At 32.0% G+C, this 17,864-nt stretch overlaps 1 protein-coding gene across 1 annotated transcript in view; it reads right to left on the bottom strand.

Moving 5' to 3' along the window:
• Positions 1–17,864, bottom strand: part of LOC114330224 (gustatory receptor for sugar taste 43a-like) — a 119,859-nt gene that overhangs the window by 12,200 nt on the left and 89,795 nt on the right. Inside the window, exons 5-6 of the mRNA XM_028279548.2 lie at positions 11,009–11,179; positions 4,748–4,816 (exon numbers count right to left, since the gene is read on the bottom strand). Coding sequence (XP_028135349.1) covers positions 4,748–4,816; positions 11,009–11,179 — 240 coding nt within the window. The remainder of the gene's footprint in view (positions 1–4,747; positions 4,817–11,008; positions 11,180–17,864) is intronic.

The following is a 17,864-nucleotide window of genomic DNA, read 5'->3' on the forward strand; positions in this document are numbered from 1 at the left end:
CATTATCTCTAAAAAAATGTATTTGGTTTTTTAACAATAACTCTTGCGGCTTCCCTTTAAGCGGCAATAACGGCTTCTCTTTAAGCTTTTTGCACCCAATCTCACATAATTTTGTAGGGAATTTCGTAAGATATAAGATCATGAGAGCTGAAATCTTTTTAGACCCTTTTGTTCAGAAAATTTTAGTGTTAAAATTTAAAAAGACGCTCTCTTTGCATTGAAATCAATACTTTAAACCACTATATCTCGCTTAGTTTATAAGCTGCGTGAGTATTAAAAAAAGCAAAATTTTTAGTATACTAAAGCTAAATTTTAGGTCAGATCACTTTTTTTTATATCCAATTGTTTTTGATATATTTTGAAAAAATAACGTAATTTTTGAAAAATCGAAAAAAAAAAAGAATTTTACTTAATACAAGTTTTTTTTCAAAATTTAATTGTTGTAAATAATAATTCAAGCTTTTGGAACGTATTGTCAGAACATAAGTAAAGTTAGTTTTACATGGGCTACGATTAATAATAATTTTGACGCACATGGCATTCATTTTACCGTCATTTTTTATTTTATAAATTCGACGTATTTGAATAATTTTCAGTAGTAATAACCCAAGGACATTGATAATTGTTCGAAAAATGTTTATAACAGATTTCGAAAGCTTGTTGCTTGGAAACAGACCGACGCCATAGGCGGAGGTCTGTTGCCTGTAAGCAAAAAGCTTGAGAAAGTTGTTAAAAAATTTTTGAGCATTTATCAATGTTCGAGGGTTATTCGGATAGAAAATTTTTTGCTGGTTATGAAAAAAAAAATACAGAGCAGAAACAATTTATTTAAATGTGCAATTAACAAAGGAACAATTAGAAAAATTTAATGAAGATCCAGACATGTTAGTTTCTATAACTGATGAAGATGTATTTCCACTACGCATGCTGTTAATAATTTTATTATGATGTTCTTCGTCAATGTTCAAGTACGGTTTTATTGAGTTGGGATTGTTATGTTATTTCGTCCGATTTCCATCTGATTCATATTTTCTATCATTGCAAAAGTCCATAAACGCTTTCCGTACAAATTTTTTACTGTAAACAGTATTCTTTGGTATATTTGATTCGATAATTTCATTAATATTCTCATCAGTATTACAACCAAATGGTGACATTTTGAAATATTGAATATTTGAAATGTCAAAATCGAAATGAAACGAAATGTAGGTATCCATAGCTACATGATTGAGTGAAAACAGCCCATGGGATCTGTTTTCAGTAAAATGTTGGTTTTATTGGTTGTATTCAATCAGATGACCACAAATTAATTGATTTCATTGGATTTCTAATTGAGCAAAAAATTTTCGTCACAACTCGCTTAATTTTCATGCTAGAGGCTTTTGTCAAAGCATATTTTAAAGGTATAAAAAGTATTTTAAGCATGTTTATTAACACTTTCTATAAAAAATTAATAATTTTTCCGTTATTTCAGCTCAAATCTTAGCATAAATTTACGAAAAACTAAAATTTGTTTTCAATGATACATAAGTTGCTTAATATTATCTAAAAAATTTAATCAATACTGACTAGTTTCTTTGTTTTTTTTTTGTAAGCTTTAATTTTTATAAGGATGATTTTTTCCTGAAAATACGTAATTTTCGAGTTATTTGCGAAAAACTATTGAAATACGTATTTTTTTGGAATTTTCAATCGCAAATAACTCATAAATTCTTAGGTTAATTAAAAAAAATTATTCTACATTGCCTTTATAAATTCAATTCTCTGAGTTCCGGTGTCATTTTGAAATTTTAAATTTACACCCCCGAGAAAGGGTGGCATTCACCCCCGGGGTAGAATCATACATTGGTACCAAGTCAGGTTTGTTATGTGCATCAGTTTTGAGCTACTGTCAAAATTTCAAACAAATCCATGAAGGCCTTTAGAATTGTGAGGTGGATTGCTTAAACGAATGTAACTACTAATACTATATCTATAGACTTTATACGTACAGTTGAACCTCGATAAGTCGGATTAATCGGGACCGCGGCCGATCGGGGTTACCAAAAATCCGAGTAAGCCGGAGAATATGGTAAAAATTAATAAAATACACTATACTTACAGATAAACTCTATTATAATTGCAGAAACATGAAATACGTATGCACACTGCATCTAAATTACGTACAGTTGTAAACAGTATTGTTCATTTATTGGTAAAAAACTCAGTCAAACTGAAAAAATGTTTGTTTTGTCTGATAAAAATCCCGTCGGGTTAGCCGGACTTTCGGGTTATCGGAGGCCGACTTATCGGGGTTCCATTGTATATAATATTATTTTATTTTATAAACTACATTTTTGGTGAGAACATTTTTTTCGATAAAATACTTACTTTTGAGTTATTTGCGAAAAATCGTCTAAATACCAGGTTTTTCTTTTAAATTAACACTTGCAAATAACTCGAAAAATATTGGCTTTGTGAAAAACTCGATACAACAAAAGTTCCTTAGGATTGACTTAACATGAAATAAAACACTCGCTGGTGTAGTTGGTATAATATTGGTATAAAAAAATATTATACCAACTACACTAGGAAGTGTTTTGATTCACGTTAAGTCATTTAACTAGATGGTATATAGCCAACTTTCGGGAATTATGCCGTTTTATTTATTTCCTTAGGATTAATCAGCTTATCTACTTCCGGACTTATTTTGAACGTATGTTATTTCACCCACGAGAACAGATGGTACTGACCCCCAGGGCAAAAGCACACATCGGCACAACATAGGTTTTTATTTATCTGACGTGTCAGCTATCTCTCTCTTCAATCCTGACCCTCCGGAGGGAGTGTAGTGGTCGACGTGATGTCGTGTATTGTCCGTCTCCAAAGATCTCTGTCTCTGGTCATTTCTTTTAACTCATGCATATCTCTTATGCATATTCCTGTAATTTAATCGATTCGTCTTGTTGGGGATCTTCCTCGTGATCTTCGGCCTTCCAGCTTTCCCTGTATAATGAGTCTTTAAATGTTTTCTGTGTTTGCTCTCATAACGTGTCCAAAGTACTTTAATTGTTGAAGATGGACTTTAGTGGAGAGTCGTTGGCTAACTTTGTAAGCTATATCTTATGCCAAATTTCATGTCAATTTAAGCGGTTCTTTAAAATCCGGAGCAAAACTCGTGAGTAAATGGACTATACGCCATCTTTATTTTGGCTCTTCCAAACTAAAATTATTAAACTATATAAGAAGATATCGAACGTATGACATCGCAAAAATGGAGATGTTGCAAGAATGAAGAACAGCCGATGGACAAAAAAATATTTCTTGAGTGAGACCACGAGCCTACAAACGAAACCAAGGAACAACGCGATGGACCTACGACCTCAAAATAATTGTCACCAATTGGATAGCAGAGCCTAAAACAGAAAAAATGGAAATACCTGAAGGAGGCCTATATTAATCAATGGAAAAATCAGGTCTGATTGGTGATGCTGATAATGAAACAGTAATTCGTGTTATATAAAAAAAGTATAAAATTTCTTAGAGGCTTATGTGCCGATCACCTCTTAACTTTATAAGTTATAACATACACGAGAGGAACTCAAAAATGTCTGTGCGAGTGGAGCTTCAGTAAAACATGAAGAGTGCAATAGGAAAATCTTTTATTATAAGAAAAATCAAGGGTCATTTGTTTCTCTTGCTCGATATTTGGAAGAAAATTCAAACCCTCCTTTCATTTTATATCATATTCTTGATTTTGAGCATTCAATATAATATGTTCATCTCCCAGAATGTTATGCACGATGATAAACTCGATATATTCATCATTAGCATTGGCCAAAATAAGAGCTCCTAGTCTTGATCCATTTTAAATTATTGCATACAAATTAGAAAAACAACTAATCTTAATCGAGCCGTAAAAATACCGCAACCAAAATGTTGAGCAATATCTGTATTTATGACAAGTTCTTAGAGTGTTTTTTATCGAGTTTATAAAGAGCTTAGGTTTTACCTAAATATTTAACAACGAAAAAATCTGCAATTTCAATTGAATAAACACTTGGTACAGTTCTCAAATTAAAAAGGATGTTCAAGACAAATGGGGATTTTTTCCAGATAAAAGGATTTAAGGGGAAAGGACCAAATGAAAAATTTTGACGCCTGTCAAAATTTTTAATGTATTTTAAATGTAATCATTTTTTTCGAATCCTGAGAAACCTAGTAGGTATTTTTGAAAAATTTAAACGCAGAATGAAAGATTACTTTATTACCGAGGACCGAAAGTCCCTTAGAATGAATAAAAAGTTTCTTTTTAATGAGATATTTGAAATTAAAAATCACACTAAATTTTCTCTTAGATTTTCACCCCTATAACTTATTAAAATAAACATTATAGATGTTTTCAGGAACTTTCTACCCTCGGTAATAACGTAATCTTTCATTCTGTGTTTAAATTTTTCAAAAGTACTTATTAGTTTTCTCAGGATTCGAAAAAAATAAATCCCATTTAAATAGCATTGAAGTCGAAAGTTCGTACCCATTCCCTTAATATAAAAGGGCAAGATTTAATAAACTAGATGCTCTAAATCTGACTTTTATTTCTATAAATTCCATATATTTGAGCATTCAACCTCCTCCCATCCTATTAAATGAGAATTAATTTAATGTTCAAATAATTTATAAATATAATAAATAATTGAAAGGTATGATATTGACGAAATTATTTGTTTTATGAATTTCAAAAAAGTTTATGGCTATTAAAACTTACAGCTTTTTTAACTTCCTCTTCGGCTTCATATGTAAGAAGTTCGCATATCAAATTAGCAGTCTTTTTATGCTAAAAAATAACACAAAATATTAAACAAATTTCTAGGTTTCAAGAATTTACCACAACATAAGCAAAATAAGCCAAAAAAATGAAAACAAGTGAGATAAAAGGTTTGTGTAAATCATAAAATCAGAAAAGCTACTGGCTCAGAAGGTATTGTAAATAGTCCAGAAAGCCACTGCGCATCCGCTAGGAAAAATATTCTAATTCGGATTTTTTGCGCAATATTACTCAAAAAGGACCCCTTTTAACAAATTTACATGTTGCCAGGACCAAAAGTTGGTCAAAAATGTTTTAAACGTTTTTTTTTTTGTTTTTTTCCTAAATTTTTTTTTTGCATGGAACAAAATTTTTTTAGGTTTTTTGGATCATTCCAAACAGAAAAGGTCTTTAGTGACTTTTCTCTAAAGTTGATAGTTTTTGACATATAAGCGATTAAAAATTGAAAAATTGCGAAATCGGCCATTTTTAACCCTCAAAAACTATGTGAAAAAATGAAAATTTAAATGTTGCCAAGGTAGGTTGACATTCTTTAAACATCGATTGATGAAATCCCGAAGAGTTTTTTGCAATACAATATCAAAAACCCCTTTGTTTTTAATTGCCAATCAAGCGTGCACGACACTATTTTCCACCGTTGCATGTGTATACAGTATGGTGCAAATGAAAGGAATAAATTCGTTATTTTGTAAACCGGTGACTATAAGGAAAAATCCCGAAACAGGTCGGTTTTTATTTTTAAGTTATGATATTGTGGCATACATAGTATACTAGTGGCGTCATCCATCTGGGCGTTATGACGTAATCGATGATTTTTTTAAATGAGAATACGGGTCGTGTGCTGGCTCATTTGAAAGGTTCTTCAATTATCTATTCAGTAATATAAACATGTACATAATTTTTTATAAAGGGTGTCCAAAAAATTTTTATTAAATTAAATCATTTGGCAAATTGACAAAAAAATTAAATTATTGGACACCCTGTATAAATAATTATGTAAATGTTTATATTACTGAATAGAGAATTGAAGAACCTTTCAAATGAGCTAGCACACGACCCCTATTCTTATTTAAAAAAATCATCCATTATGTCATCACGCCCAGATGGATGACGTCACTAGTATACCATATATGTCACAATATCATAACTTAAAAATAAAAATCGACTTGTTTCGGGATTTTTCTCTAAAGTCGCCGGTTTACGAAATAACGAATTTAATCCTTTCATTTGCACCATACTGCATACACTACACATGCAACGGTGGAAAATAGTGTCGCGCACGCTTGAGTGGCAATTAAGAAACAAAGGGGTTTTTGATATTGTATTGCAAAAAACTCTTCGGGATTTCATCAACTGATGCTTAGAGAATATCTACCTACCTTGGCAACATTCAAATTTTCAGTTTTTCACATAGTTTTTGAGGGTTAAAAAAGGCCGATTTCGCAATTTTTAAATTTTTAATCGCTTATATGTCAAAAACTATCAACTTTAGAGAAAAGTCACTAAAGACCTTTTCTGTTTGGAATGATACAAAAAACCTAAAAACAATTTGTTCCATGCAAAAAAAATAATTTTAGGAAAAAAACAAAATCAAAACTTTTAAAAAATTTTTGACCAACTTTTGGTCCTGGCAACATGCAAATTTGTTAAAAGGGGTCCTTTTTGAGCAAGATTGTGCAAAAAATCCGAATTAGAATATTTTTCCTAGCGGATGCGCAGTGGCTTTCTGGACTAAAAGGAATTATTCAAATATGGCACTGACAATATAATATGGTATATAATATGGTATGGTAAAAATATGGTGAATATAAGGGTAAACATGTCCTATTTCGATCAGATATAAGAAAATATATAAAATTATTTTCAGTTTCAATAATTAATAAGACCATTAGTACGTATTCTTCTTTTTCTTCATGTCCCATTTCATGTAAAAAGGTGTGCATGACATTTCGCATTTTCATTGCCGTTGCTCTAAATAAATTAGCCAAACTGCAGTTAAACCAAGCTCTCAAATTGTTTAACCAGGAGGTGCGTCTTCTACCACAACTCCTTCTAGCTTAATTCTTCTTCCTATTATTAATTCCAGCAAGTTATAACGCTTTCCCTTATGGCATGACGCAGATATTGAAATTCTATAATTCTCTAATTTACTGACGTCCTAATAGTATTTTAAATATCTTTCTCTGTCTTCATTTTATTAAGACCTATGTTCCACTTTGGATGCAGTAGCCTAACTAGATAATCATGACGGAAATGTTGTATTACATTTTTTTTATTCGTACTTGTCGATTTTCAAATTTTTTTTTATAAAGGTTTACCATACAATCTTTCCCTTAGAGACCAATGGAAAAAATTGTTAGGAATATTGGAAGAAATCACGATCTTCAGTAATGGAGAAACGGCAAGAGAGAGAGAGAGAGAGAGAGAGAGAGAGATCTTTCCTTGGGAAATTGACCGTAAGGTCAAAGAAAATAAGGAGCAGTTCATGGTAATTACTAAAAATCCAAGATTCAGAATAAGACAAAACATTTAGAAAAATAATTACAATTTCAAAGTTGTCAAATAATTCACATACGTTGAAGCACTGATAGCAACCGAAAATAGTTATGTAAAAGATATAGCAGCTAGAACCATTTCAGTAAATATAGCCTATTACTCCCCAGCTACGCTACTTAAGTCAAAATTGCTCTGAAAGTCAACTAAAACAAAGGTATATAAAGGTATTCAAATTCTCCCCCTAATAACGAATGAAAGTGAGACCCTACGTGAAACACAGTGTACAACAACAAAATTGTTAGTCTTAAAACAGAACATCCTCCGAACTCCCTTTGGCCTCTATAGAGAAGAAATAACAGGAGAGAAAAGACGAAGATATAACCAGGAACTCCAAGCATTGTTAGTATGGTATGACTAAACCCAAACCCAGACATCCAAAATGAAAGTTATCCTCCAACACCAAATTGATCTATATGGTCCACATAATGTTCAGAAAAACGTCACAGCGTCGGGTTTGGGGGTAGAGGGTGGAGAAATAGGTAAATTCGTAGTTTTTTACGTTTTTCGTCAATAGGTATTCTAAAACTATGTGGTTAACCATGAACAATCTTTTATACAAAAATGATTTACATTAAATTTGAAATTAAAAATGCTTTATGCATAGGGTTACCATACGTCCGGATTTCGTCCGGACAGTCCGGATTTGAAAGACATGTCCGGATTGGCGTCCGGATATGAGAAATTTCCGGATTTTTTCTTTACTAAAAAATGGAAAACACTTGGCCCAACACGGTGGGAAATTTCATTCTGCGCTAGATCAAATGGTTAAGGCTACAAGGTGTTCCTACCTGGAAGGAGATGGAAGAGAGCGCTTTAGCTATAGTCAGCGTTGTACCGAATTCTGTAAAAGTGGATGAATTATTTGATGAGCGCTCGTCACTTCTCCAAGTTCTAAAAAAGCTGAAACCTAAATGGACTTTATCCTACCTAAAGAAGAAACCCCAAACATGCATCACAAATGGCAAGAAATATTTGAAGCATTTTCTAAAAGCAACGTTTCCTTTACGAATATTTTTAAAATAGTAGAATTCATCTTTTTTCTGTCTGGTACTTCGGCTCCTGCTGAGCGTATCTTTTTCGATGATGAATTTTATATTGACGGCAGAAAGAAGAAGATTATCCCTGCCTGTTGTAAAGGAGCTTCTCAATATTTAAGCAAATTCTGTAGTGTCATGTTCTGAATTTTATGACAAAATAAAAAATGACAAATGACAAGCCACTTTTGAGAAAAATTATGTCTTCTAAAAAGTACGAAAGAAGAACAGATGAAGAACAACCTATCCCTGGGCCCAGTACAGACTAAGCATTTCGCATCTATGTACAATGTAGAGGTAGCAACACAGTCAAATTCACATTTTACATTTTCTACAACCCCTTGGACTACTTCTGTCCGGACTTGGCCTTAATAAATTATGGTAACCCTATCTATGCATAATCATTCTAAAATGAACGCTTCCAAAGTTACGGAGGTAGTATATTATAATTGGTCCAAAAAAGGCCTAACCCAAACATTCAAAGTAAAAGTTTTCCTCCAACACCAAATTGTTCTTTATGATCCACATATTGTTCAGTAAAAAGTTACACCATTTTGAGCGTCCGGTTTGGGGGGGGGGAGATGGGGGAGGAATCGGTAAATTAGTAGTTTTTTTAAGTTTTTCGTCAATATTGCAAAAGCTATGCTTTAGCGTATACAATGTTCTATACAAAAATGTTCTACATAAAATTTAAAACAAGAAAGGTCCTATACATAATTGTTATAAAATCAACGGTTCCAGAGTTACGGAGGGTGAAATGTGGGGGTTTTCGATACTTTTTATATTTTTCGGGCAATTTATAATATTATTACTGACAAAAGAAATTTTCTTTAACAGGATTGTGTTTTGTAAATAAAATTTGCCATTTGAGTTGCCGATGGTATGTTAGTGATAATCTCTTGAAGAAACGTCAACCTCGCCACCCAAAATCATCATCAATTATTGTCCAAAAAATAAAATATCGAAAACTTCCACTTTTCACCTTTAGTAACTCTGGAACCGTTGATTTTATAACAATTATGTATAAAACCTTTTTTGTTTTAAATTTTATGTAGAACATTTTGTATAGAACATTGTTTACGCTAAAGCATACAGAGTTTTAGAAATATTGATGACGTAAAACGTAAAAAAACTACTTGTTTACCGATTTCTCCCCCTCTCCCCTCAAATCGCGACGCTTAAAATAGTGTGACTTTTTTCTCAATATTATGTGGACCATATAGAACAATTTGGTGTTGTAGGACAACTTTTATTTTGGATATCTGGGTTAGGCCTTTTTTTGACCCATTATACTATACTACTTCCGTAACTGTGAAACCGTTCATTGTAGAAGAATTATGCATATGACTTTTTTTCTTTCAAATCTAATGTAGAATATTTTTGTATAGAAGGTTGTTTATGCTATACCGGATAGTTTTAGAAATATTGACGAAAAACCTAAAAAACTACGAATTTACCGATTTCTCCCCTCAAAACCCAACGCTCAAAATGGTGTGACTTTTTTCTGAATATTACGTGGACCATTTAGAACAATTTGGTGTTGGAGGATAACTTTCACTTTGGATGTCTGGGTTAGGCCATCTTTTGGATTCAATTGTATCACAATATCTATGGAGATAGCGAGACAATCGTTTGTCAAAATGAAAAAGTTCCTATGCAGCCGGGACATAAATATAAACTTAAGAACGAGAATGTTAAGGTGCTATGTTTTCTCCATTCTGCTGTACGGCATGGAAGCTTAGACTCTGAAAAAGATAAACATCAAAAACATTGAGGCATTCGAGATGTGGTGTTAAAGAAGATTGTGGAAAATACCATGGACAGAAAGAGTAACAAATCAAGATGTTTTGCTGAAGATGGGGAAGGAATGCGAAGTCATAAAAACCATACAAACGAAAAAACTGGAGTATCTAGGCCAGATAATGAAAGGAGAAAAGTACTCTCTGCTTAGACTCATAATCCAAGGAAAAATCTCGTGAAAGAGAAATGTGGGACGTAGGAGGATTTCCTGGTTGCGAAATTTAAGGGAGTCGTATGGGTGCAGTTAAATACAGTTGTTCAGAGCTGTAGCCAACAAAGTTAAGATTGCTGTGATGGTAGCCAACCTCCGATAGGAGACGGTACTGCAAGAAGAAGAATCTATGGAGATGAAAACATAATACGATGCATCAAAGCAAATCGTATAAGTTGGCCAAGACATATTATACTGAGAGCGAATCATGAAGGACTTCTAAATACAACCATGTGCAAAAGTCGCGGTGGTAAAAGGACGTTGTAGGTTAGTTGTTGTAGTAAGTAAAAAGTTTCCTGTACACGAATACGTGGAAGATTTTGCATATAGTCAAACGTCAGGCCATATCTTGAACGTTTTGTGTACAAATGACCATTCCGCGCAGAAACAATGTCAGTCAATAACTCATGTAGTTCTAAAAAAAGAATAGAATAGGTATTTTTTATATAACCTACAGTTTATTACAGAAAGTCAAGACTGATGCTTGGAATGAGGCGTTGCCATATAAAAAACGAATGTATAAAGAAATTTCAACCCTGTCAAAAATTCACTTATGTATATTGTTTCTGAAATGACCCATTCTACTCTTCGTGAACTTACCTCATTAATGCAAATCTGGCAGGGCTCTACAATAATCAGGACACGTCCTATATGACCCAACAGCCAAACTGTTTGAAGTATAACATAAAATGGATCTGCTCCATCAAATAAACCGGTAAGTAAAAAATATGGCGTTACTATTAAATGAAGTAGACAGCTTAACATTATAACCTAGATCAAAAATAAAACATTAGATTCGAACATTGCAAGGTCAAATTATGTATTATATACATCATAATATATAAGTAGGTGAAACGCTGGTTTGATCAAGAGCATATTATTACAGTTTTTAAATAAAACCACCAAATCAGAAAATTATAATAATATTGAAAGAAATCTGGAAATAATGAAATCTGGATGAAAGATTTTATTACGGAAATAAGTTCACTTATTGTTTATAAATGAATTTAAACTAACAGTATTGATGTAGATGTAGCTGGAACTTACATATAGTAATAGCTATATGTAAGTTTTGACTACCATTAAAAAGCGAAATACATTATGCACAAGTTATTTTAAAATTCACAAAAAATCAATTAGACTTCATTCTAATAAATAAGCCCTTTATAAACTTAAGCTGGACAAATTGGATATTTTAGGTTGGTTACTCATTTCTTAGCTGAACAATTGATGAAACTGATGACCTGAAGATTTGTTCGAAATTCTGAAACTTGCGTTATTATGATATTCACAAGAGATTTCCCTAATTATTTCACGTCATTTATGTGTTTGTATCGTATCATAAGAGGCGGAAAGAGTATAGGAAGAACGAGAGTGTCATGGTTAAAGAATTTAATTGGTTTAGAAGCAGTTCTATAGAACTCCTTAGAGCAGCGGTGGATAGAGTAAAGTTAGTGATGATGATATCCAACCTCCGATTAGGAAACGGCACTTGAAGAAGAAGAAGAATCGTATAATTTACTTAGTGTAATAAATATGACAAATGAAACAAACCAGGGCGAAAAAAAAATAAAATTTAAATCATTGGCGTACTAAATCAAGTTATCAAGGAGGTAAACTTAACCATTGAACAGAATTTAAAAATTTAAAAAATAATCTCACAATAAAACACTGAAAAACGTTTGTTTTCTATACTTCCACAAAATGTATTACAGCTATGTTATTACTACAGCTGTTTCGGCAAAGTGCCTGTATAGTTGTAATACATTTTGTGGATTGTAATACATTTTGTGGAAGTATAGAAAACAAACGTTTTTCAGTGTTTTATTGTGAGATAAAATGAACTTCCATCAAGTAACGGTCGAATCCATCAATTATTAAAAAATAATGTACAGGGAATTGCAAGGATTTAAAAAAGATATCTTCTTTGACCCATACTGCCAGTAAAAAATGTTGCGCCAATTTTCCCCTGTCTTGAGGGTGAAACTAAAATATTCGAAAATACCGAAGAAATGTGTACCCCGTTAATCATAAAATGTTGTAGTTCCTGATAATTCTTCTGTTTCGTTTTCGTCTTGTCACCCTCTATTTATCGTAGATATATTTACATTTTGGCTACAGAAATTGGGTAAAAAAAATTGTTTTAACGATTTTCAGGAGGAATTGTTTTATGTTCCAAAAGATATTAAAGAGTGGAAAAGATCCAATTGCATTTTTATAAATTTTAGAGTGAATTTACGTGTATTCAGAAATTGCACTATTAAATAATTAGTGAATTATTTGAACTCTAAATTCGGTTGAACAATGAAATCATTTTAAATTTAACTGATGCCAACAATGCAGTTAATGAGATCAATCTGTTACAGATTAATTTAAAGAAACTACCTATGAGCCAATTTAGATCACTAAAGTAATTAGAGAGAAGTGGGGATATTGGAAAATAAAGTAGAAATCGTTTAACAAAGCTACTAAATAACTCAGTGTTGCACAGAATGGGAAGAGACGAAGAACTTTTGACTACCATTAAAAAGCGAAATACAGCATATTTAGGGAACATACTCAGAATAGTCCTGGATCCCACCTACCATTATTTTTACTTTATATTAATGATTTGTTTCAAGAAATTAACGGTAAAAAATTGTTTTTTGCGGACGACTTGAAAATTTTCTGTAAGATCGACACTATTGGCGATTGTTTAAAACTTCAGCGTAACTTAACTGCTATTGATACATGGTGTACTAATAACAAACTACTATTAAATTCTGCAAAATCTAAAGTAGTGAGTTTTTGCAGGTAATTGACGACAGTTAACTTTAACTATATAATTCAGAACTCTGTTTTGGAAAAATGTAATAGCCTCAAAGACTTAGGTGTCATTTTTGACTGCAAGTTAACTTTCAATTTGCATATTGAACAAAAAGTTTCTGAAGCTATGAGAATGTACGGTTTCATTATTAGGAATTGCAGAAACTTCACCAACATAACACCAATAAAATTATTATACTATTCTCTAGTACGTCCAAAATTAGAATATTGCAGTTTAGTTTGGTATCCTATATATAATTGTTATACAAAAGATATTGAAAAAGTACAGAGAAAACTTATAAAATATCTGATATTTAAAATTGATGGAATCTATCCTAACCGTGGATGTGATAATAATACATTATGTTGTAGAGTTGACATGGTTAGTTTAGAATTAAGGAGAGAAATTAGTTCATTAACATTTTTGTATAAATTATTACATAACAGTATTGACTGTAGTGATTTATTAGCACAAATTAATTTCAACGTTCCTCGAGTTAGATCTAGATCAAACGTTTTATTTAAGTGTCCAAGAGCAAGAGCAAATATATTAGTTAAATCGCCTCTTTTTGTCATGTGTAAGAATTATAATAGTATTTGCAATCATTGTGATATTTTTTCGTGCTCACTTAATGATTTGTTAAAAATGGCTTCTCTTTACTTAGATTAGGTCTCTACTATTACTTTGTAGATGTTATACTAATGAATTATGTGATTATTTTTTTTCTGTATTTGTCCTATAAATGGGAAACTGTTGGGCAATAAAGCTATTATTATTATTATTATTATTATTACCAAAAAAAGTTTATTAATAGCAAGCTGAAAATTTGTTAATACTTTAACGGTGTCTAGTCGGACACACTTTGATATATGGGAACACTGGACCAGGGAAAGTTTTAATTTTGAAACGTAATTTAATTGTGGTAAGTGTCATCCTTACAAGTTTATGATTGTGAAAACTAGCAGGTTGTTTTTAAGTTTATTTAATAGCAAACTTTATATAATCGATGAAAAGATGTTTGTCCGACAAATATGTTGGGCATTTTAATAAGTCCGACACGAATATGTCACATAACAGGAATTATGTTGGTGATACGTAGCAGTCTGATTTTTGATTGAGAGTTTAAGGAAAGGGTAATAAATCAGTTGAAAGTTCTGTCCGACAAAATACATTAGATGTTTTCGTAGTCTGACGTTCGAGATCTGTAACCTGTTCCACAATTAAAACTTCCCCTGTTCTAGTGTTCCTGTACATCAAAGTTTGTCCGACTAGACACCGTTAAGCTATAAACAAATTTTCAGCTTGCTATTATTTTACTTTTTTGGTTAGGTTAGAGAAATGGGTACAAGATAAATATCTTGGCTGAAAAACTTTCGCAACTTGACCGGGTTAAACAAGCAGACGCTTTTAAAAAAAGCAGAAGATAAAGATGAATTTTCAATGGTTATAGCCGACCATAATTAATGAAGACGGCGCTAGAAGAGGAAGAAATAACTCATACAGGAATGTATTATTCCGTTATTATGTATTATTATCTATTACCCAAATGTTAATGGTTTCTTTTCTATGTAATTTTGTTACGTTATTTTTATGATAATGCATTTTGATGTTGACAAATAAACTAGATGACCAATAAAGGGGCCCAGATTTAGATGCTATTCCTTCTATCATATTAGAACACTGCAGTTTTGTAACAAAATTCAATGAAACTTTACTATCAGAAGAATTTTCAAATTATTGCAAATTGAGTATAGAAATTATATCATCGCAGGAAACAAATTGTACATACCGACAAGACTTTGTCTAATGAAATTACTGGACTATCCTGTACGCATATTTACAAATGCTCCTATTCGCGGTGTGCAAGTACTTGGAAAGGGAAACGAGAAACGAACGTGCGCGAGTCGCGGAGAAATATTGCAACAAACTTAAATAATTCATATTGTCAATTGAAATTGTCAAATTGACGTATATTTCATACCTTCTGTCATTGACGCAGAAAAATTATATATTGCTCCACAATATTGATATGATATGCAATTATTATATAAAGGTAAATTTAATTAATTGTATTTTGCTTGCAGTACTGCATTTTAATAACTGATTTTATTTACTACATACAATTGTTTACGTTTGCTAAACATAACCTGCATCTTATTTTTTCTTCTTATTATTTTTTTGGACTGTGGTCTTGACAATTATCCAGCAACCAGGACTAATATAATTGGCTAATATAATTAAAAGTGCGAATAAAAGTACAAAGCGTAGAAATAGAGGTCGCTTTGCCGAACTTGCACGGTCCCAATACAGTGCTGAAACCGGCTAGCTTTTAAAATACACTATAGTTTATTTTTTAACCAAGAGGAGTAAACTAAAAAGACATATTCACACCCAAGAAAGTCACTAGAAAAGTCACCAAATACATCTTCTTTTTTGGTTGATCATGTCGGTCCTCAACGGTAATCCATAAATATTATATTATATTAATACGTCGCTAAAGAGTTCTAAAAACAACTGTTTTTTATATAAACGCAGACTAAAAATCTAAAAATTAAAGAAATAACACACAAAACACACAAAATATCCGCTATAACTTAATTAACCTATAAAGTGCCAAAGTGTCAAAATTTGATAAATGTCATTAGTGTCAAAATTTTATAACAGAGGAGTAACCTTGCCTGCGGTTGGACCAACTAACAAAAAAGCATTACGCCGCGGTAAATTTGAATCACTCCTCTTGGTTTAAAAACAAACCATAGTGCATCTATTAAATTATGGTATTGTCCTTTTCTTGATCATTTTTCAGTGCGTAACAAATGATAGGAAAATGGGTAAGTCCGTGATAATATACATTTATGACATTTATTCTAACATGACATTTTAGTTAAATCTGACAGTTGTCACATTTTATTTTCAATTTGGAATAAAAACAAATCAAATGTGTTTCTTGCATTTATAAAATGGTATTTTCTTTGATTTGTATAGTCTTATAAATTATACAGATTATATTTGTAATATTATTATCTAATTAAAAAAAAATATTTTTTTATTATGGCGCCATCTATCGACAACTAGAATAACTAGAATAACTAGAATAAATGTTATAAAAATGCCACCGACGAAATGTAATCACCGACGTGCCTTTTTTTCTGTCACATACAATTTAATGCGTTAGAAAGAAATCGAAAAACTGTGACGCACTGAAAGATGATCATGAGAAATACTGTACCCAAGTTTTTATTGCAATTAATAATTTTGTAAGTATTGTATATTTCAATTTATTGTATTCAAATAGAATTTAAGTACTTGGGAGCGATCTTAACATCTGAAAATAACTATGAAAAGGACGTGGCAGCCAGGATTATTGCAGAAAACAGGGCATATTACTCGTTAAGGACCCTACTTAAATCAAAAATACTCTCAAGACCAGCAAAAATAAGAGTATATAAGACAATAATTCGTCCCACAATAACGTATGGAAGCGAAACCTGGACTCTGAATCAGCGGGAAACAACAAAATTACTGGTACTTGAAAGAAAGATACTGCGGACTATCTATGGGCCTTGCAGACAAGAGACAACAGGAGAATGGAGAAGAAGACACAATGATGAACTCCAGACAATATACGGAGATGAAAACATAGTACGCTACATTAAATCAAACAGAATACGATGGGCGGGTCACGTACTAAGATCAAGTGACGAAAGACTTCTAAACGCCACATTCTGGGAAAGGCCCGATGGAAAAAGGTCAGTTGGTCGCCCAAGAAAGAGATGGAAGGACGCAGTAGCCAGCGATCTACGCAAAATGGAAGTACAGCAATGGGAAATAGCTGCTCAGGACCGACAATAATGGAGGGAAATAGTAAACGCGGCCAAGACTCACATAGAGTTGTAGAGCCAAATGATGATAATGATGATGAAATAGAAATGTCGAAACTGCAATAAACCTAACATACTTAAGAATGTGTTTTTTGACCCTAACCCGAGAAACAAAATAAAACAAAAATTAAAAAAAAACTCCAATGAATAAAAAACAAATAAATATTTTTATTTTTATTTATTTAAAAGTACAGATATAATTACTCGTATACAGTGCGTCCATAAAGTAACGCATACATTAATTATTAACTAAATAAACAGCATTATTAAAAATTACCGAAACGGGTCGATTTTTAATTTTAATTTATGATTTTTTCGGCATACAAATCATACTAGTGACGTCATGCTTCTGGACGTAATCGATGATTTTTTCAATAAGAATAGGGATCGTGTGATAGCTCATTTGAAAGGCAATACAATTCTCTATTCAGTAATATAAACATTAACATAATTATTTATACAGGGTGTCCAAAAACAATTGTTCAATTAAATTGATTGACACAAAAAGAATACTTTGCGTAGTTTATTTAATTAAATAGTTATTTTCCTAACAAGTGCAGAAAGTCATTCTTTTCCGCACGCGACTGCAGTTTGGCGAACGACGCGAAGCGGGAGTTCGGCAAGCAGTCCAGTGCGGAAAAGAGACTTTCTTCAAGAGTTAGGAACAATATTTTTTCTAACAGTCTTTAAAAAATTAACAAATCTTAATCAATTAATTTAATTAATATGAAAATACATACACAAATTAATTCTTCGACAAGGTTGTCAA

This window comes from Diabrotica virgifera, chromosome 7 (genome assembly GCF_917563875.1).
Source record: "Diabrotica virgifera virgifera chromosome 7, PGI_DIABVI_V3a".
In the NCBI taxonomy this organism is placed as follows: Eukaryota; Metazoa; Arthropoda; class Insecta; order Coleoptera; family Chrysomelidae; genus Diabrotica; species Diabrotica virgifera.